General features: G+C 43.9%; 2 protein-coding genes across 3 annotated transcripts; one reads left to right on the top strand and one right to left on the bottom strand.

The window, feature by feature from the left end:
* The first annotated feature begins 2,117 nt into the window (after positions 1–2,117).
* Positions 2,118–6,008, top strand: tm4sf21a (transmembrane 4 L six family member 21a). Its single transcript, XM_080014018.1, has 5 exons — positions 2,118–2,438; positions 2,876–2,941; positions 3,666–3,799; positions 4,379–4,565; positions 5,733–6,008. Exons 1-5 carry the CDS (start codon positions 2,262–2,264, stop codon positions 5,739–5,741), a joined length of 573 nt encoding a protein of 190 aa, XP_079870144.1. The 5' UTR covers positions 2,118–2,261; the 3' UTR covers positions 5,742–6,008.
* Positions 6,009–6,089: 81 nt separating this feature from the next.
* On the bottom strand, positions 6,090–20,624 carry slc25a15b (solute carrier family 25 member 15b). 2 transcript variants are annotated; one of them, XM_080014016.1, is made up of 9 exons: positions 20,415–20,624; positions 14,997–15,168; positions 13,086–13,242; positions 11,138–11,245; positions 10,339–10,597; positions 10,104–10,241; positions 8,449–8,624; positions 7,666–7,824; positions 6,090–7,300 (listed from the first exon to the last, which is right to left on the bottom strand). In XM_080014016.1, exons 4-9 carry the CDS (start codon positions 11,190–11,192, stop codon positions 7,179–7,181), a joined length of 909 nt encoding a protein of 302 aa, XP_079870142.1. In that variant the 5' UTR covers positions 11,193–11,245; positions 13,086–13,242; positions 14,997–15,168; positions 20,415–20,624; the 3' UTR covers positions 6,090–7,178. The 2 variants fall into 2 exon arrangements, with proteins under 2 accessions (XP_079870142.1, XP_079870143.1); XM_080014017.1 differs by lacking the exon at positions 14,997–15,168.
* Positions 20,625–22,401: the final 1,777 nt, after the last annotated feature.

The following is a 22,401-nucleotide window of genomic DNA, read 5'->3' as shown; positions in this document are numbered from 1 at the left end:
GCTAGCAGGAGGAGCCTGGGATCCAACCAGCAACCTTTAGATCACTAGACGACCAGCTCTACCGCCTGAGCTACCATCCCCCAAAATAGCAAAATATCTTTCACTTAAGCTTTATGTACATTGACAAATGTTATCGTTTATTCTTTGGGTCATGTTCTTATTTGGGGTTTGAGGTTTATTTTCACACTTTTTCCATCTTCTCATTTATCTTTGAGGTTTATTGTGTATTGCTGCGTGTGTATATTAGGGCCTTTACACGTGTCTGTGTGCTGGGATGGAATGATCACACACACACACACACACGCGAAACAAAAGCAAATAATGAGGAGAGAGATAAAGGAGCCGTCTGCCTCCGTAATTCAGTGGAAACTTTTGGTCGATGACCTGGAGAGAGGAGAAACCCTCAGGTGAGAACCTGGATAATCACTCTGCGGTCTGTGACGACAGAGCAACGCAGACAGTCTGGACCCGCGATGCCTCCTGAAGCAACAGGCCCAAATCAGTTTGGATGTTTTTTTTATCCAGCCTCTATTTTAGCGTGAAATGTCTCATTGAGATTGAAAAATGTCTTGTACCAGAGCACCCTGGCCAAGGCAGGCAGCGCCACCATGAACATGAAAATAAAGAATGAATGACAGGATCATAAAATATCCAAAAACACACGTCAATACTCGTCACGGGTCATCGACACCAGGGATCAAACAGGCGCAGCAGGAATCAAACATCTGCAGCCAGATGTGCTGCAGCCTCCAGGTCCTCGAGAGTGATTTTAATGCTGCATCAGCGAGAATCGGGTCTTTCTGCGGCTGATTCCAAGCAGAGAGAGCAGGGTTCTCAAGACGCCCCTTTCCCAAATTCAGTATGGACTCTAGGGACAGAAAGTCGGGGATCAGTCCCGAGGGCGAAGACCGACCCTTCCCGCGGTGCACCGCATTCGAGCGCCTGCGGGCGGTGGGAAGGCGCGCGCGTGAACAGAGCATCTCCAGAGTTCCAGCACGGACGTAAAGGCGCAGCGGCACGTTTCGGACCCGATTTCAACCTCCGTTTCTTCACCAACTGCAGAATGTGACGCTTAAAAGAGAGAGAATCATCGGCGACAATTCCGAGATACAGGCTGAAAGGGCGGTGATGGATGGAAGCTTCAGTGGCTTGGATTCTGCAAATGAAAACATTGTGAGTTTTGTTTTTGTCGCCATTCACAACACGTTTTAAATATTAAAAGCGAGTTGCGGCTGACGAAGAGCCTGGTGGGGTGGTGATCACAGCGTCAGCTGCAAAACAGTGAAACGCAACGTTGGAAACATCTTGATAAGGACTGTTGATGTGTATAATGAATAGGAGGGGTCCCAGCATCGATCCCTGGGGCACGCCCTTGGATTTACTCAGGGAGAAGCCTCAACCAGGTTCCTCTATTTGCAACCCATTTTTAAAGGTGGTGTCTTTGTGACGGGAGCCCCGTCGCGTCCCTTCTCCATCAATGTTCAACGAGCAGAGGCGGCGCGTTGTTAATGTTTGACGGCGGGAGTCAACGGCACCTTGTTCCCGCTCCACTCCCTGCGGGTCCAAAGTGCAGCCACGCCGTGACTCCGGAGGCGCTGTGCAAACACGCCGCCGACCCCGCCGCCGTTCCACTTTGAATAACGGCAGCAAAGGGGGCGTGGAGCGCCGCGAAATATGTCCGTACTACTGACATACCACGCACAGCATGTCCTCACGCGAGTGCTTTTCAACCGCCGAGCCGTGAGGGCCCACCAGGTGGGCAAACACCGAGATCCAAACGGTTGGGTTCATTTGATTCCGTCACAATCATTTATTCCGGTGGAGTGAAATATGATCGGCGCGCTCGCTCCTTCCACTCGCTCCCGTTCGTGAGTCATTTCAAAGGTTTGTTGATTGTCATCGCCGTGGGCCGACCAGAACAGTAAGCAAAAGCTCAGAGTGTTTGTTGTTGCTGGCTCCCGGGGTGGTGGTGGTGGTGTCACCGTGGGAGGCGTTTCTACTGTAAAACGTGTGACGTAGTGAAAGAAGGCGGGAAACACGGCTGCGTACGATGCCGACATGTCCAGTGTGAACAAAGGCTGCGCGCTGACTCACACCTCCCACTCAGGAGACCCAGCCCCGTGGACTCTTTACCTTCTGCCCTCCGCTCAGAGGCTCAGACGCTCAGTGGCTCAGTCGGTCTGTCTGTCTGTGTCTGTCTGTCTCTCTCTCTCTCTCTCTCACCCTGTCTGTCTGCCTCTCTCGCCTCTCACAGTGACACCATGTGCACGGGGAAGTGCTCGCGCTGCGTGGCCGTCTCCCTCTACCCGCTGGCGCTCGTCTCCATCATCTGCAACATCGTCCTCTTCTTCCCGGGAGGAGAGACCAAGTACGCCCAGGACGGCCACATCACCGAGGAGGTGAAGTACATGGGCGGCCTGGTGGGCGGAGGCCTGCTGGTGAGTACAACGCGGGGGTGGAGGGGTGGGGTGGTGTTGTTGTTGTGGTGGACGGGGCTCGGTTTTTTGCCGTGATATGCGGTTTGAAAAACTTTCTGGTAAATCCCAGAATGAAATACGATGCATCCGAGTTTACAATACGATGATTTAAGGTGACCACACCGAGCCTTCCTCACTTCATGACACACAATATACAGTACCTAATCTAATATGACTTAAGATATTGACGGGACGGAATCCGCAGCATTTCAGAACTTGTTTTTCCCTCTAAAATATTGAAATAATTGTTCTGCTCCGTGTTTTTGAAAGCTACTGGAAAAAAAATTTAAATAAAGAAAAGAAAATAAGAATCCATAACCATAACCGGTTATCATTCATAACAGACTTTTTCAAAGATAGAAGTTGTTTTTTTTGACACTCCTTCCCTCGGTCCTCAGGTGCTGCTCCCGGCGCTGTACATCCACATGACGGGACAGGGAGGCTGCTGCGCCAACCGCTGTGGGGTCAGTTTTCCAGAACAGGTTGCCGCTCTGTGACTCCGTTCCTTAATGTCGGGGGAGGCCAGCAGAAGGGATCCTCCCGTTCTTTACCGCGGCGCCGCCCCGTCCTTCCTCGGTTGTGGGGAAAGTCGGTGAGGAAATGGAAATTCCTCGCACCGCGCCCTTCCTGCTAAACACACAACTCTAAAGGGAGTGTCGATACGAGGGGCGGGGCCGTGTTGCCGCACAGTAAACAGCATTAAAGTGACAATCTGTAAGATTGTTTTGGAAAAAAAACAAAAAAACATTTTTGATACAGTATGTTATTTAGCTGGTTCTTAATGACAGCCATTCAACATATTAATGCTCTGCATGTGCATGTTTCCATTGTTGGGTGGCGGGGTCCGCCACAAGCGAGGAGTGAAAGGCAGCTGCGGTGAATAGGCTAAACAGCAGCCAGTTGTGGTCAGCAAAATGTTGACGTGGACGAACATTCTCCCCCCCAAAAAAAGACAAAAAACTACACCCTCCCCACCGCCTCAGGGGGCCAAGAAAGAACCACAAAAGAAGGAGGAAAACGTCGGAGAGAAGAAAGTGACAGAAAGCAAAAAGACGAAGGGGAAAGCTGGGCCGTCGAAACAAAAACAAAGGGGGTTTCAAATGGAATCCTGGGACTCTCACACAGCAGATGTTAGGGATTTCCACTTCAAGTAAAGAATTAACCGTCTGTTGCTTTGGTCCGGTGCAGATGTTCCTGTCCATCGCGTTTGCTGCGGTTGGTGTCGCCGGCGCCCTCTACAGCTTCATCGTGGCCATACTCGGCCTCCACAACGGGCCGCTGTGCAGGGCCCTCGTCATTTGGTCAACGCCCTTTAAAAACAGGTGACGACCGCCGTTTGCTCACCACGTCGGGTTTTCACGCACGCAGCGCTCTTTCATCCGGTGTCGTCCCAACCGCCGGGCCGCGGCCCGCTGGTGTGCCGGGAGAGCCCGCCAGGTGGCGCTGCGAGAGTGATCCAAGTTCCGGCGGAATAAATCAGTAAATAATGGAAATGAGCTTTTTCGTATCGCGAGGTCAACATTCCTGCAACAATCGAATCAGGCTGATCAGCAGCTCTGTGGTCGTCAGAAACCAGAACGACACCCGAAGTCGAAACTATTGGTCGCGACGGGCGGCTCTGGTCTGGGCTCGATGAGTCGCTCCGTAAAAAGAAAATCATTGTTTCGTCAAAATCACTTATTTTGGTGGAATGTAGAGTCGACTCAACTCAACTCCGAGGCCCTTCTTTTATTGTTTGTGAATCAACGTCTACCGCAACTCGCTCACCAACTCTTTGACTGGTTTGCGAGTTGTGCATCTCTATCGGGCCATAATAATAATAATAATAATAATAATCACAGTCTGGTCAACAGGACAGTGAAGTGGTGGGAAAGCCGCTTTATTCGCCTCTTTCTCCGTAGGGACGACAGTTACCTGAACAACCGGAACCTGTGGAGCCTGTGCACGGAGCCTCCAAACGTGGTGGAGTTCAACGTGGGCCTGTTCTCCACCCTGCTGGTGACCAGCGGCGTGCAGCTGGTGCTCTGCGCCGTGCAGATGGTCAACGGCCTTTTCGGCTGCCTGTGCGGGAGCTGCACCAACAAGGGGGTGAGAGGGCGCGAGGGCGAGGGCGGGCGGGCGCACGCACACACACACACACACACACACACCAAAGCAAGCACTGGGTGTCAAAACTCTGATGGAATGAATGGGTGAACGTTGGAACAAGGAACACAAAGGATGAAAACTGTCGCGGAAAACATGAAAATTGTTCCTTAATCAAGACAGAAGCTGAGAAAAGAACTTGAACATCCCACGTTCTTTATTTACACGACGGAACATAATCATGACGCAGGTCAACGGAGCCGATGTTGAGGCGTTAAAAAAAAAAAAAAAAAAAAAAGGAAACACACAATCAGATTTTTCAGTGTTTTATGGAGTCCTCCATTTTGGCTACGTCCGCTCTAACATAAGAGACTAGAACCAGGAAGTGCCGTCGCTTCCTACAACTTGCAACGTCACACTTCGGATTTACGGCAGCAATTACAAATAGTTATTTTGAATAAAATGCGATACCGTTTTTCAAAATATGTAAAAGATATACACTGAGTCACAGGCCTTGCAGAGGCCTCCATGCAGGTGCTCACAGGGAACATCGTTCTAAACATCCCCTGCTGAATTTTACCTCAAGAACACATACATACATACAAACAAACAGGATGTAATGTCTTTTCATTGAATGTCTGGATGATTTAACCAGAACATAGGCTTGATGTGTGAATTGTCAAGTGAAATATTAAGGACACAAGGATCTTTGAACAATTCTAGATTTTTGGGTTGACGATGCATGTCTATAAATTCTGGATATTTTAAAATGTTTTTGAAACACAAGGCCTGATTTTTGCCTGATACTGTACGGACACAGACACACACACACATATATATATATAAATACTACATAAATACATACATACAAAAATACATAAATACTACGTACATACAAAAATACATAAATACTACATACATAAACATATATACACATACATACACACATATAAATACCACATACATAGATAAATACTACATACATACACACACACACACATACAAACATAGCCCTCAAGATGTCACTCAACCTGCACACCTTACTTTTTGATATAGTTTTGTGCTTCGATACCAAAAAGTCATGTACATATATTATGTATACGTTGAACTTTGTGTTTTGGGGTTGAATGTTGATGTACCGTGTTCCCTTCTTGTTAATTTTGCCCCCAGCCGCTCTAAGTCCTGCTCAGAGGCCGCGTCACCCTCAACACTCCACCAGGAGGCCTCCCTGGATGCTGCCGTCACCATGGCAACCGCTGCACATTCTGAGTGCCCAAAGTCCATTGTCCTCACGTTTTAACAAACCAATACGGGGAAAACAAGCACAGACAAACGTCGAGGCTATATCTGCCTGTAAATGCACTTGTATGGAATTTTAAAACATCTGTGAATTCCATTCCTATTGCATTGCTCAAAGAAAAATAAAACACTTTTCTAATTTTTGGATGAATACATGACACATATTTGGCTTTTCTGACAAACAGAATTAAAAGCAAGAAAAGAGCCTTGTAATAACACATTTAATGTAGATCATACTGATTGAAGATTTATAATCCAATACAGTAAAAAGTGTTTGTATCTACAAATGCATCATTTCACAATCTGTCCCGTTTTCATCAGGAGGAGCAATGTAACTGAGAAATCTGAAATGCAGATATTGTGCGGACAAAAAAATGAGGCTGCTGCTATTTACTTACTGCAGAAAAGGCAAAAAGCAGAGATATAAATGTTAAAGAGGAAACGCTTCAGGAATCAGCCTGAGGAGCTGCTGCTGTTTGGCACAAACACAATGTTTTCAATGTTCAGATCAGACTAAAATCTGCACGCTTACCATTCAAATTATTTCCAACAAGGTACTTCTAGCTTACCAGGTTAATAGCTGCAAGGCATTCTCAATCTGCAAGAAACTTCCTTCAACAGAATTCACGTTCAGGATTTTCACCAACAACCTCAGCAGAACATCACATTACTGAGGTAAACCTAAATGTGTTGTGTTGGAGTGGAAGAATGTAAACGTCCTATTATAATGATAATAATAATAAATATTAATAATATTATAAGACCTCTAAGGCCCCGCAAAAAATACAAGTAAGGCTTAATGTACTTCTGTTAAAGATATAAACGCATCAAATGAAAGAGGGTTGGAGTTAGTTTAAAGTAGGTCAAACAAGCAATTCGAAAAATAACACTAAAATAAAATGCATCATCATCTTCATCATATTAATTTGAACCAATGTGAGAAACTCCACAACAGAAACGATGCAAATTTGTAGTGTTTCCATGTGCAGAAGGGAGGGAGATGGAACGTCTACGCTCACTCTCATTTTTGTGATGCCAGTCTACGGCTTCCCTTCATCTCTGCGTGTATTATGATGTGTGTATCATTGTGCATTATTACACAATCACAGGCTCATGAAAGCGTGAATAAAAATTAAAAACACAAAATGGTAAATCATCAGCTAAAATGTCACAACCGTGACGGCTCGGTTGAAGAAAATGTACAAACCAGTAAAACCGCTAAAACATTGTCTGATGGAAAAGTTTGGAGGATGAAAACAAATGAAATGTTGGGTGCTTGCAGTCCAGGGTTGGACAGCCGGGCTCCCGCTCCGGGACTCAGCTGTCAAACTGCTCCATCATGAGCTTCCGACTGACTTCGTAACCCAGGAACAGCGCTCCGTTGGCGGGGAAGGTGCGGACCATGGTGGGGGTGAGGCCGGAGTACAGCGCTCTGACGCCTGAGGATGAAAAGTACCAAGAGAACACACTTTATTCCTGCAGGAAGATGTTCACATATCGCTATGTGAACATCGATGCTTTTTAAAACTAGATTTCAATGCAAACCAGACCGCTGCTAGGACGATGTCACTAAATTAAAGACAAAAATCATATGCAGCTGCCTGACTGTAAAAGGAAGAACATTTAAAACGCGTTTTCTTGTCGTATAGAAACAACCGGTTTCATAAAAGCAAACTATATGCACAGATGTGATTTAGCTGAAATAATGAGGTCAGAGACCCGGGCGACGCACGGGGGAGCCGGTGGACCATCCACACGTTCCTGACGCAACACCAGCTCACTGCCGTCTGGTTCCTTCTCTTACCTTCGCTGCGTGCGATGCCTATGAAGGTTTTGAAGAAGCCGGCCTGTTTCCCCATCATGGACATGACCTGGATGCGGGACTTGACACAGTCCATGGGGTAGACCACCAGCCACAGACACGCGCCCCCGAAGCCTCCGCTGAACACGATGGGAGCCACGCCTGCCACGGAGACAGGAGGCCCACACACACACACACACACACACACACACACACACACACACACACACACACACACACACACACACACACACACACACACACACACACACACACACACACACACACACACACACACACACAAATTCCATGAGTCGGTTCAACGCTTTTTCAAAAACATCATTGACCGTTTGACAAAGAGAGGACTTGCAATGTTAGTTATCTGAAACTCCAGTTATTAATTAACTCACTGTCTTAAACTGTTAATCTAGTGGACTTGGCATCCTAATGCTGCTCAGGGCCTTTTGGTACAAGTACCCCAACAAATACCTTAACTTGAAGAAATGTTAACAGCAAAATCCTGTGTTCAAGGATATACCGCCTTCAAACAGAAACATGTCCAAACTTTTTAAAATACAAATTTTTCGTAAAAAAAAAAAAAAAAGAGAATTACAAACAAACATAATCAGCATTCAGCTTTAATTTCGGCTCCATGATGCGGCAGAGATAAAACACTCAGTGGTTTTGAACTTTGCAATCCTCGGCAGTGCCGCACCTTCTCACAGGACCAAAAAAAAAAAAAAAAAAAAAAAAAAAAAAAAGAGGTTTCTCCCGTTTTGCCAGTACCTATCTCGTCCTTCTCACACTTCATGTGCTTTGCGAAGGTGGTGCGACAGAGCTCGTAGGCCCCGAAGAAGCAGAAGTAGCCAGGGACCTCTCTGGCGATGGTGGTGGTCAGACCCTGGAAGAAGCCGGCCGCTCCGTCCTGTCTCATCACCGTCTTCATCACCGACCACACCGTGCTGCGGGACAGGACGGGATCAATGCACTGTGACTCGTCATCGAAGGAGGTCTGCCATTTTTCAAGCCAGGCCTTGTTAAAATGTTGATTCCGTCATTTCCAGCCTTTCATACGCAAGGTACCCGGTGAGAAATGTTTCACCCTTACAGCGTGTTAAATCCCTTTCTAGACAGAAGATCGATGATCAAATAGAGTTTTTAAGTTAAGGAATAATCAGTCGAGGGTGTCATTAAAATATATATTTTTAAGTGGATAAAAAGATGAATAACTGCCTTTGTTTTATATTATAAAAAAGTCAAGTTTTAGACCACATCTTAAGAGAATGCCAACTTGTGATGAGTGGTCGACCGATATGAGTTTTTAAGGGCTGATGCCGGTATTTCCAGAGCGGGGTGGCCGGTGGTCCATATACAATGCCGATATCAGGTTGTTGTTTTTTTTTTGCATGTGATGAAATACAACAATTTAATAATAATAACAAACGAGACAAAATTACTGAAGTTAAATGAACATTTATTTAACACTAATGTTATTGTCTGCATTGTCTCTGCAGTGCACTTATTTTAAATAAAAAAAGGTACCAACTAAATAAATGTCCGCGGGTAATCTAACTAAACTAAAACTAAAAACTAAACTTTGTAAAAAAACAAACAAACAAAAAAAAACCTTATGAACGAAAAATAAATAATTATAAACGAACGTGGCGCGGCCCGGGGCACACAGGCAGGCCCGTGCAGGGGGGGCGGGGCTGAGGGTTCCCGAGGTAGTGGATTTCCCCGACGGGGTCGCCCTTGATGGTGCGCAACGGAGCGCCTGAACACACAAAGAAACAGATCTAAAATAAAAACACAGGAAAACCGAACGCACGCACGCACGGCGCAGCGCTGTCTGGAGGTGGAAAAATAACTCCGCTCCAATTCTCTGAGTTAGGTTTAGTATTTCAAAACAGCACTGCTGCCGTTTTCTGTCAAAACCGGTGCTGCACTCGCCATCTTTAATAAGTAACATCATAACAAATGAATGAGTGAGGGAGTGAGAGGAGGCCGGGCTGTGTGGGCGCTGCAGCGGGGCGTGTCAACTCGCTGCGGGAGGAGGGAGCGAGGAAGCAGCTGCTACCGGTGTATCCATGGTGCCGAAAAGGAGTATTGAAACAGTTTCAAATATTCTGAATCTACATGTGCAGAAAGATCTATATGTTTGACACTAGTCTGCAGACATCCTATGTTTATCGACCTCGTGAACGCAAGCATCGGCTGATGAGTGTTATCTCAAATGACGGTTATCTCAAAATGCGCAAATATCGGCCCAATTAATGGTCAATCGGTCGACCGCTTGTCTTCACCACCACTTTGCACCTTATTTAGTTATTTTACTTGCCTTTTATAGACGCACAGATTCGTCAAAAAAACAAATAAATAATAACAACAACAAATTCTTAGAAGAACCATTAGTTGCAGCCCTATAAATAAAAAGCACACACTTCTGACCGCGGGCGATCTTTCCCGATGCCTCCATCTCGTACATGGCTTGGAGACGACACTTGACGAGCTCTGTGGGACACAGCACGAAGGAGGAGAAGATGGACGCCACCGAACCGGCGCAGGCTTTCTGTATGTCACTGAGAAAGGGAGGGAACGTTACGGATGAAGGAGAAGAAGAAGAGGAGGAGGCGCAGGGAATCCCAAACATGAAACCCCACTTGGGTCTCTCCCCACCTGAGCACGGCGGCCTTGTCTTGTCCCGCCGCAAAGCGGATCACCTGCTGGCAGAAGCCGTAGCTCATGAAGAGCACCGAGTTCTCTGCGATGTTGGCCATGAGCGCCGGTGTGGTGCCCTGGTACAGACCACGCAGACCCACCTGCCTGTAGGTGGACGCTATGCAGTGGATGAAGCCTCGGTACAGGGTGGGGAAGGTCTGCATCTTCACCTTGGCAGTGTCCAGAGGCTGCCCACTCAGGACGCAGGCCGCTCCCCCTGCAGAAGGAAAAGGAGAAACTAAAATACACACACCTACCACCTACCCATCTACTGTACATGGAAGGAGCACAGGCAGCACCAAACTGGTTTGAATAGATATGACGCTGTTGTTGGAACAACTTCAAGTGGTTAAACTGATCATTTTTAGGTTTTCTCAACATAAAATGTACACATTCATTTCAGAATTTTAAGTATAAAGTAGAGGTTACTCAGATTGAAGCACTTTTTTTGAACGTTAGTGCAATGACTACATTTTTCAAGCAAACAACTGTATTGTGACACAGTCAAACCTTTACACCTTATTGACTGAATGAACAAGTTAAGAGACTCCGCAGAGTGTTGTGTACGAGCTTGCAGCATATGACAGACAATCGATGGAGAAAAAAAAAAAAAAAAAAGCAGCAGCAGTTTCAGAGCAGAATGTCTGACCCTGGGGAACTCGGGTTTTCTCCAATGCGTCATGTGCTAAAAGCACCTCCGATGTGAACTCAGAACACCGAGGATGGGAGTCTGATGGGCTCAGGAAAGTGCCCTTACCGACGGCTCCTGCGGAGAGGTCGATGGCGGCCTGGACCGCGGGGTGTGGGCTCATGGTGCGTGGCAGGTCACTCTGTTCCACTTCTCCTCAGCCAGATGCGGGTGCAGCTGAAAAGGAGGAACAGGTTCATTATCATCAATCAATTCTTCAAATGCGGCGCCCCCTTCTCGGGGAAGAAAATAAATAAATTTGAGATGTAAAATAAAAAGGGCAAACAAGTTTGTTTTTTTCCCCCATGTTTTATTTTTTTATTGTTTTTCCCCCCCATTAAACTATTAATATGTGTAAGTTATTCAATTGGGTCTTGATTTATTTACGTGCAAAATATGTAATTCAGGCGAAATAAGTAAGCGAGGAAATGTTCAAAACAGAAAAGATTGACATTTACTTTGTGTCACCTACTTTATATTTTCATGTTATCTTTAGTCTGTCAATCATTTATATGTCTGTGAACACAGGATAAGATAACGCAGCACTGAATTCACTGGGGCTGTGCCATTAATCAATATTATCCTTCATCCCCATTGTGTCATTTAGAGTTTGTGGATGACACCAATGAGAGTTTTTTTGTGTAAATAATTCCACTTATCGCGCACACCTTTTCTTTTTCTCCGTGGGTTTTTTATAAAACTCCTGTACACGCAATTAAATGGTTGTTTCAAGTATTTTAGGAACGGGGGGGATTAGAGTGCATCTTAGACTAGAGCCTGGAGTGGAGTGGACTCTCACTATGGCGGGCCACATCTTGGGACGTACCACATGGTGCCAAGTTCAGGTCTGGGTACGGTCATCAACATGGCTGTAACATTTTACAACGTCCTTCCTAAAGTTTCGACATCATTATGGAGATTATGCTTTCGGGTTCTTGGGTTTGGAGAGTACACTCCACTCCACCCACATTAAACACATTTAATAATTTTGAAATGTCGTGTTGCATGACTGGTTTAGTAGTTCTATTTGCACGCTCACAGTTAACGTTACGACATGCAGATGTACGAATGAATCGCCTTCCAATGCATGCTGGGTAATACACGCCGCGTCATCAACAACTGCCAAAAAATCTGCACATCATCAGTGGCTTCTCAACAGTTCCTGACTCTTCCCGTCGCCACCGCGACTGCCGAGCACTTATTCTCCAAAACCAATTCAAAACTATCTGAGGAGCACAAGGGGACAGGATGGACTGAGTGGACTGGCCATGTAATCAATTGAAAATGAGCGGGTGAAGAAGTTGGACATAGGGCGCATTGTGGATGACTTTGCGGAGAGCAAGGCTCGCCGAGTGCCCTTCAAATAGTGCTGAGTACTTGATGAACTTATGGCTGCCGTGTCAATTTTCCTAAACATTCCAGCTATTGATAGTGTACAGTAGGTAGCCTCCCTGCCCCTGGTGCTCATTAGTAGAAGCGGGTTCCAAAATTATATGATCGCTGTGACAGCCATCACAACCTGTCAGTGGTGCTGTGTAAGACAGGCACGCGTTGCAGTGTGATTCTGAAAGGATATTTCCTTGACATAAATAAAGACATTTCTAGAATAAATTGATGCAGAAAAGGCACAAATTGGTGAATGCAGGAAATGAAAATTTTATTTAACTAACTGAACCATCTGGAGCGACACTTGCAGCTTAATCTTGGAAATCGCTATCTCAAGCTTTTGTGTTAACATTTGGGTGGGGTTGGCGTTGGGTTTGAAAATAGGGCCTCTCTGTTGCAAGTGCCAGTCCCGTATTTTGATCGCAGCCAGTCTTAACGGGGTTTAATCACCATTTCCCCGCTCGTTGGAAACTTTCCCGCCGGTTGGAGGTGTGAGGTGTGCGGGGATGCTGCCGGCCCCCGGCGGCAGTTCGGTTGCCCCGGTCCGTCTGAACGGCTCTTAGAAATAAACGTATTAACTTCACTTATTGAAGCGGACCCGTGCGGTGCCACGGGTCTGCTCCGCACTTACCGATCAGAGAGGATGTGATTGATGGATGAATAGATCCGCAACGACGTGCTCTTCGCCCGGGTGGAGGACTTGTATTCGGGAAAGGAGCTGCGCTGAGCCCTGTCGGGCTCCCGCTCGGACCAGGAGGTGTCGGTGGGGCTGATAAACGGCGTAAGGGCTGAAAAGATTATGGAAAATTAATAACAAACAATAATCTAAATATTCTATTATAAAATCGAAAATATGGTATCGATATCGCGGGAGAAAGCTTGATTCATTCATTCTGATCCACTTTGCTTTGTCGTCCTTTAATCTGTCCAGCTGGTGTTGTTGTGTAAGGTATGTCCCGTGGTTTTAATTTCAAAGGATATGGGAAAGTGTTGAGTTTGTATTAACAGCATAATGCAGTAACAAATTCAGCAGGGCAAACAGGAGCAGATCAGAAAACAAAGAGGCGTCATACTAAATAAACAGAGGGAATTGACATAAGATAAACCTTTATAAATTCAGGAGCCATAGCAGCAACAGCAATGAGAATGAAACAGCAGAGGCACAGGTAAGTAGGGGTGTCACCGTTCTCCACATTCACGTTTCAATTTGACTTTCGATTTTAAGGCCACGATTCGATTTTCACATCTCTTTTCTTTTTTTTTCCCCCAGCACTGACGGCCATGTCATTGTCAGACTATCGAGTCTTGCTTTGTAAAGACAAACACTGGTTTCTCAATAAGTTACTTTTATTTGAATATAAAAAAATATACATAACAAAAATATGAGAATATTTAAAAACACACCTAAACAGTTCAGAGCTTTAGCAATACTAGACTTTAGAATAATAAACAATGAGTTACTTAATACACTACTTTTAAGTTACTCACCAAAGTAAGCTCACAAAAACGGATGCTGTTTTTGCCAGAGGGGAACACTGGTAGTAAAAGGCAAATTACTACCTGCAGCTCTGAGCTGATCACAAATCGCTCCTGAAAAATCCCGCCCGCGTTCTCATGGCCTGGTGGCAAATGCCGGTGGTTGGGAACCTCTGCACTAGAGGACATTCCCTCAGTGATGGTCGTGTTTATTTCCCACTTTCATCACCACGTACGTGGAATGACTGGACAATCTGGTTAAAGGTGCACTCCCCCTTGTACACACAGTGAAACGCCGGAGGAGAGGGAAAGGGTGTGTCTTGTGTCTCCGTCGACGTGCTCTTGGCCCCGTTACCGGGAACATCTCTCTCTAATGTGTGTTCATTGTGCAACAAAGCGGATCAAATTGTGTTGAACTTTAACATTCAAATTCTATTTGAATTCGGTTCCTGCAGCCCTAGTGCCAGGTGGGTGGGTGCAGTGTGCGTTGAGAGATGCGGTGCAGCGGACCCTCCGGAGCCGACCGCAGTTCTTCCCAACTCCGAACCAAATTTCATTAAAAGTCTGTTTTCGGAGCCGGGCGAGCCGCAGCCCACACCCCCCAGCGCGCTCTGCTGGTGCGCGCTGGGGGGTGCCAGTTATTGTTCCAAGCTCCATGTTTCCAGCTCGTTCCAGCTCGCGGCAATTTCAGATGCAGCTTGAGACAACAATGAAGGGGTTCGAACCCTGATAAACAATAAAAAAATATATAAAATATGATAAAACACTGGGCTGCTGGCCCTGAATTGGATATAAAAGCCTGCCTCTAACATAAGGCTGCTTCCAATAAAGGCCTTCCATATGTGACTACTAATGAAAGGTATTGCACCAAGAAATGTAATACTTTGGTTATCATTTAAAGGCTCAGCATCTGCTCTAATTTACAAAAATAAAAAATAAAAAAATCAATTTACGTAGTCAGATTTAAGCCAGGGGTGGGAACATTTTTCATATCAAGGGCCATTTCAATTTTTATAACATCCTTCGAGGGCCATGCTAAATTATTGAACCCATATATCACACTAACCTCCAACACGATGGATGGAACTGCTTCTCTTTGACGAGGCGTCCAATGTCAGATGGTGGTGATGATGATGATGATGATGATGATGACGCTACTGGCAGCTGGTTTTCCAGGTTTGGATTCAGTCGGTCTTGAGCAGATCCCAGTCTTTGCAAGAGTCTGTTTTTGAAAAGAACTGCACACAGCAGTAGGTTGTCCCAAAACAGACAGTTTATAGAACTCGAACAAAGGGAGGTTGTTGCACATAGCTTTGAGCTTGTTGATCTAAATAATCGTGCGGTGTAGATTGTCAGGCACATCACCCGGTTCCACATTAAACAGTGTGGCAAATATGCTCAGTTCCTTTTGTTTACTTTTAATGTCTGGGAACATTTTGCCAAATGCCTGAAGATGTTTTGCACGCTCACCAGCTTATTCAGACATCATAGCAGGCTTTTGTTCAGAGTAGGAAAATGCACAATGTCTCTCCTTCCCAGCTGCACTTGCCGGTTGGGACATTGGAGCAGGACGTTCGGCTCCGAGAGGTACTTGGAAATACGCAGGCCCAAATCACCCATCCACTTGCTATCACCGAGTTCCACGACGGGTTTTCCCCTTCACCTGTATGTGTTGCTCTACTTCTTCCTTCAGTTTGTAAAACGGTGTGAGCGTATTTGCGCGACTCAGCCATCGCACCTCACAATGGTAAACCAGATCTCCGACTCAAGCTCACTCAAGCTCCTTGAACTGGCGGCTGTTTAGCCCTCTGCTTTTGATGACATTCATGGTGGAAAAGACAGTTGTCATTACATTGCTGAGCTTCAGAGAATGTGCACACAGACTTTTTTTTTTTTTTTTTTTTTTTTGGACCAATGCAGTTAATCCCTTTTGTGGGTGGCAAGGCTACTTTTCAAAGGGTAGTTCAAATTTGTTGACAGCCATAACAACTTGCCAAACAAATCCTCACCTTTGGAACTGCCATGTATGGCTAGCAAAGACAGCAATTCCTCCTTCGTATCCAACTCGGCAGTAATCCAACGCAGTTCGGCAATATTTGTTATATCTGCTGTTTCATCACAGGCTAGAGAGATGAACTGGACATTTTTTGTGGCGTCCTTCAGTGTTTTTTTTCCCAATATCTTGTGCCATACCAGTAATCTGCCCTGCAACGATTCTTCGGGACAAACTGACACTTTGGGACGATTTGACTTTGTCCGGTGCTAGCAGCTCCACAGCAGCAACAAGGCACTCCTTCACAACCTCTCCTTCTGAATGAGGTTTCAGATTCTCAGTTATTGTCTCACTCACAACAAAACTCGCCTGCGTAACGTTGTCTCTGTCAGAATGCGGTCTTGTGAAAGCTGACTGTTGGACACCCAAACTCTGCCGAAGGGCGTAAACTTTATCCAAGCGTAATTTGCCCTCGTTGTAATGACGCTCGACATTGGCCCTTTTCCATCACTGAGAGCGCGTCCCCCGTTTACTTAAACAAAAAAATGGTCGTTTGTCCATTTCTCTTGGAAAGCACGACATTCCGCATCCACTTTTCCTTTCTTGACAGTCGACCGTGATGCGTGTCAGCGATGACATGTAACCGCTATGTGCGCGATTGTGTCCACCCTGACCGTGACGGGGGCAGACATACAGCCGGAACAGACATGTAACATCTGCTACTTTATTTTCGTTTTTTCATTTTATGTTACTTGCTTTTATCAAAGGAAAAAGTAATTGCTCTCTAGAGATTTTTTTTGTATTTTTCTTTTTTTTTGTATTTCTCAGTATCTTTTTTTTTTTTTGTTTTTATGAATTTCCTCGTGGGCCGGATCAAACAGTCTCGCAGGCCACATACGACGTGACATCCCCCATCCGATTCAAGCAAAAAATAATTAACGTCACTCATAGCAATAAACATTACATTTTGGTTGTTTTGGGGGGAAAATGGATCAGTCTAGAAATATAAACCTTGTTGGTGTAGCAACATCCTTTTACGTCTTTTCAGCGCAACAGTTTGGAATTTAATCAAGATAATGTAAACAAAGTGCAGTGGCCGGGGCGGTATTCCCCAAATCTCACTAGTATTCGGTGGCGATAACCCGTGATAACTCTATCACGGGTTTACGTAAGCGGCAACTTGCTGCTGGAGATCACACTGTTCCTTAAAGTCGCTCTGAGCTGATTCAGTCTCGCTCGGTGAATCAGGATCAGATAAAGATATTACTTAATGATCAAATCAGAAGAATGCAGAGTGCAGCAGGATCAATACAGAGTGTGACTGTTCTTTCACAACCACTGAGCAATAATTACCGATAGGACAATGTTTAAACACTTAAACCCATTATTGCTAAAAAGGGAAATGCTGGGGTAATAAATAAAAACAGAAAAGCAAATAAATTGTCAAATGCATTAACACATCATTTACAAAATTGCAATAATTGCCTTTTCTCCTAAAGTCAATGATCTGCCCATTCCATTATACTTATTCTGATTGGATTCCCTTAAAAAGTCAAAACCAATTTGCAATTTCAAACTACTTAAATGTATTAGTGAATGTAAATAAGCAGCTATGTGTGTGGAATGTCTCTCATCCAATCACAATGCGCAGTCATAACAGCATTTCCGTTATCCGGTAATCGCCAGTTTTTGACCTGGAAAATCTGTTTAAGTCCAACATATTTAAATCTCTCTGGTCATAATGTGCAGTGAAAATAAGTGCTGGGTGGATCATTATTTCGATTAAAAAAAAGCCTGCAGATCTGTTTATTTAGACCTACTTGCCATATTTATTTTGTTTGTGATTTAATCATTTATTTTAGTGAAATGATTTATTTTAATTAAAGCGGCAGCACTAGTTACTTATTGTTCACAAATGGAAATTATTTGATTTCAAGGAGTAATATTCATAATAGTTATTTATTTATTTAAAAAAAAAGGCGTTTAGTGAGGGGACTTATTTTATTTTTAATATTCAATAAAAAAATATATACATCTACATGCCTTGATGATATCATTCTCTATATAGCCTGCTTATCGTTGGACACGTTGACCCGCACCAATTGTTTTGAACGGAAACTCTGGGTCATAACTACATGTGTGATATTATTATTATGAATAATAAAAATAATAATAATCTATATAATCTAACTATAAGGGAAGGATGTATGTATGCGTGTCCTTCAATTATCTCAACAACCATTCATCCAATCCACGTGTAATATTAATAAACTTTGGATAAACAGCAATCAGCGAGTTTATTAACTTAGGTGAGTTTTATCATCTGAGAGATTGTATTTCCCCGGTGTTTTTCCACAACGAGTCGGCGCGACCTTCACAAACAGGCATATTTTGAATGGCACTGCACTTGTAAAAATAATAATCATAACTCATTATTTGGCGTCTGACCCACAAGGCCGGATCCCTACTGTTATTGCTTGGCTTTTTTTTTTTTTTTTTAATGTTTTTGGCATTTTTCGGACTATTCGTTTGTGAAACACAACAACAGCAGTACATACAGACATGGTTGAGGTCCCCTTAGAACCCAGACATTACAGACATCTTGTCGTTTGAATTTGATCAATATGGATAAACATTTGGAGCACAAATCAGTGAAAAACTGTTTGGGTTTCAGGAGTGGGTTGCTTTGTGACATCATCATTCGAAGTTACATAAGTCCAAGCTTTGTCTCTCAGAAGTCCTTCCCTTCCATCCACTTGCGAGTACTACATCCAGACAGACTGCTGCAACAGCAGCTTGCCTGTATGCCTATTTTTCTTTAACCAAATGCACATTTTTTTTTTTTTATTTACTTAAAAAAAACTTCTTAAATACATTTTTTTAACTATTTGAGTGTTCACATCATGAAATTAAAAGGCATTAAGAACATAAATAAACAGTAATTATATTCATTTATTAAATTGAAAAAGCAGATAAAGAGATTAAAAATAAATTAATAGATACAATATGATAAGAAAAAATTGAAATAAATAAATATGTAAATAAAAAAATCTAATAGATAAGGGGGCGACATCACATAAAAGCCGATCTATAGAAATGGGTTTTGAGAAGTGATTTAAAAGAAGTCACTGACTCTGCCAGCCGAATCTCATCAGGCAGGTCGTTCCAAAGTCGAGGGGCCCCCGACAGAAAAAGCACGGTTACCTTTAGTTTTAAGTCTAGACCTTGGAAGAGCCAGAGGGGCCCTGCCTGAGGGTCTGAGGCTGCGCACTGGCTCATATGGGGTCAACACATCTGTTATGTAGCTTGGAGTCAGACCCAGACGTGCTTTAAAAGTGATCGGTAAAATGTTTAAATGGATTCTGAAGCGAACAGGGAGCCAATGGAGAGAAGCTAGGACTGGGGTGATCTGATGTCTTTACGAACCGGTAAGAAGCCGAGCTGCTGCGTTCTGAACTAGTTGGAGGCCAGATAGTGACTTTTGGTTGATGCCAGAAAGTAGGGAGTTACAGTCGTCTAGTCGTGAGAAAATTAGGGCGTGGATTACTTTGCCGTGTGATGATATTGGTTTGAATCTTGAAATGGTTCTCAGCAGGACTGGAGAATTTCTTTCACTTGTGGTTTAGGTCAGTGTCAAATAGTACTTCCAAGTTTCTGGCAACAGACTTTATATTTGCGGACAGAGTACCAAGGCAACTCTCAATTTCACCGGTAGGATTTGGGGGAGAGAACAATAAAATTTCTGATTTTGAATTAGTGAGTTGAAGAAAATTCTGTGCCATCCAACAGTCTACATCACTGAGACAATCTACAACAGCAGCTAGGCTGTTTTGGTCACCAGGTCACAGAGGAAGGTGTATCTGTGTGCGGTCTGCGTGGCGATGAAGAGAGACATTTTTTTATCCAGTGTGTCTTTGGATAATTTGGCCAAGGGGCAGCGCTTAGATTGAAAATAAAATTGGACCTAAAATAGAACCTTGCGGTCCACCACAGGTACTTTGAGCTGTGGAGGATGAGTCATTACCTATGGAGACCGAGGGTTCTTTCTAAAAGGTAGGAATAAAACCAAGTGCTGAGTGCAGTGTCCTTGATGTCAACCCATACAGTGTCAAGGGCTGCACTTGGATCTCAAAGAGTTGCACGTATTTGTGTGTGTGTGTGTTCAAGAGGTTATTTGTCACATACACATACATACGGTCATACATACGGTCATACATATATGCAGTGAAATGTCATGTGCATGTATGTATGTGTGTATATGTATATTTATGTGTGTGTATCTGTATGTGTGGGGGGGGGGTGGGGGGGTGTGTGTGTGGGGGTGTGTGTGTTCAAAAGATTATTTGTCACATACACATCCATACGGTCATACATATATGCAGTGAAATGTCATGTGCATGTATGTATGTGTGTATATGTATATTTATGTGTGTGTATCTGTATGTATGTACACGTGCGTGCGTGCGTGCGTGCGTGCGTGCGTGCCCGAACCTTGTAGGACGATCTGGATGAAAACTTCACATGGGGGTCATGACGCTCCTGTGTCCACGGTAACTAACTCCATCTTCACCTGATGTCACGCTCACCCCTTCGACTTTTCAGTAAAGTTTCAAGTTTGATAAAATCACAAACGGAACCATTGACGCGCCACGACCGTCACCGCGTCATGGTCGTGGAAGAGCAGCACCGCGGGAGCCGCCAGCTGCGTGACCCCGGAACTGCTACGATGACAGCTTCCGGTTGACGGGCCTTTTTTTCTCTTTATTTTTCCCCCAAAAGTAAAAGCTTAGATTGGGCGCAAGAATAGAATAAGATCCTGTAGCGCATTACTTTACATCCAATTAAGTTTTGTAAAATCTGTTTTGTTATAATAATAATAATGATGATAATAATAATCATCATCATCATCATCATCATCATCATCATCATCATCAGCATCATCCTCATCATCCTTATTATTATAACAATATTAACAATAATAATAATGAAAACAACTAATAATAAGAGTAATAATAATAATAATAATAATAATAATAATAATAATGAAAACAATAATCAGAATATTATTATAGTAATATTAATATAATAATGATAAGAACGATAAGAATAAGAATTAGAATAATCAGCAGATATGAAGTCTCCAATAACGGATAATGGCGCAAATGCATAAAGGGCGAAATGATGCATTTCATAATGGCGTATATTTTAACTAAACACTTAACAGGCCACTTACTTCTGTTCGCACTCCTTTTCTGTCATAAACTTCACGTGTAACTAAGTACCATATGTTTCTGTGGAGTGGAGTGGAGGATTACCCACTGTGTTGTCTGCGTGCACTCTGTTTATCCCCCAAATAAAGTCTGATAGGACGGCTTAGTCGTCTAGACTGATCTGATTACGTGTTGTGGGGCTCGCCAAACTTCTTTATCCAGACATGGAAATATATTCCAAAAAAGCAGAAACACGCCCGTTTGATATTTCATGATTTTGGCTTTTATATATCAAAAAAAACAAAACAAAACAAAACAAAAAAAAAGACATAGAGACATAGAGAGTCTACATCACTGACTAGAATCATCAATATTCCATTTTTAACAATTGACCATGAACAGAATCGACCCCATGCCCACCCCAATCCCCCCACCCCCCACCAACTCATTTATACACAGTATATCTTACATTCCCCAGATTCCTGTTCATCTTTACATTATACATGATTATCAAAGTAATATCATCAGCTTTAAAATAAATACAATGTTCTCTCCTTTGTTGTGATAATCACCATTGTGATTGTACATACAGTATAGTTATCCACAATTTCAGGGCATACAACTGATTTATACGCCTCATTTCAAAACGTTCAACACTACTTCATAAGATGTGGAGTCTGCATTTATCCAAAGTGAATTGTGATGAATCGAAGATGAAAAGCTTTTTCTTTTTTTATACACCGCTGTTTATCATGAGAGCGCTAATATAAAACACAGCCTAAGGCAGTTAAATGATATATATAAAACAAACAATACTTCATATTGTATCGGTCCAAACCCAACACTCGAGTACTTGTATCTCGTCATATCTTGACCCCTCCTCAGACGCGCCACGGGGCTTTACACCAACTGTTGCATCTGCTCGGATCGAAGATTATGGGGTTAGGGAACCTCCCCCCCCACAGGAGGAATAACACAGGGACGATCAGACGCCCCTTCAACACTGCGAAAGCGTCAAGTTGTCGTACGATGGTATATGAATTTCTTTTATACGAGTGCGACGATGAAGGTAGTGACGGGAACAAGCTGCCGGCGGTGACGCGGGGACGCGTGTGAACGGGGAAGGAGATTGGAAAGACGTTTGAGTCGTGGGCCGATTCTCTGACCGTTTATTTTTAATCTAAAGTGAAGAATACAATTCCGACGCCTCAAACGGAATAATAATGAGAAGGCATGGAAGAGTCTCCAGGAGCCGGTCGTATTTTAAG

The sequence above is a fragment of the Zeus faber genome (assembly GCF_960531495.2).
Source record: "Zeus faber genome assembly, chromosome: 14".
NCBI classification, from domain to species: Eukaryota; Metazoa; Chordata; class Actinopteri; order Zeiformes; family Zeidae; genus Zeus; species Zeus faber.
Note: the sequence above shows the minus strand (reverse complement) of the source record. Positions and strands in the feature narration are given on the sequence as shown.

Excerpts from the sequence above, each read along its gene's own strand:
- slc25a15b (XM_080014016.1), bottom strand. The coding sequence starts at position 11,192 with ATGAGCCCACACCCCGCGGTCCAGGCCGCCATCGACCTCTCCGCAGGA. Across the intron at positions 10,598-11,137 it reads CCTCTCCGCAGGAGCCGTCG|GGGGAGCGGCCTGCGTCCTG; the intron begins GTAAGGGCACTT and ends TTCCTTCTGCAG. Across the intron at positions 10,242-10,338 it reads GACAAGGCCGCCGTGCTCAG|TGACATACAGAAAGCCTGCG; the intron begins GTGGGGAGAGAC and ends TCCCTTTCTCAG.
- tm4sf21a (XM_080014018.1), top strand. The coding sequence starts at position 2,262 with ATGTGCACGGGGAAGTGCTCGCGCTGCGTGGCCGTCTCCCTCTACCCG. Across the intron at positions 2,439-2,875 it reads TGGTGGGCGGAGGCCTGCTG|GTGCTGCTCCCGGCGCTGTA; the intron begins GTGAGTACAACG and ends CTCGGTCCTCAG. Across the intron at positions 2,942-3,665 it reads GCTGCGCCAACCGCTGTGGG|ATGTTCCTGTCCATCGCGTT; the intron begins GTCAGTTTTCCA and ends GGTCCGGTGCAG.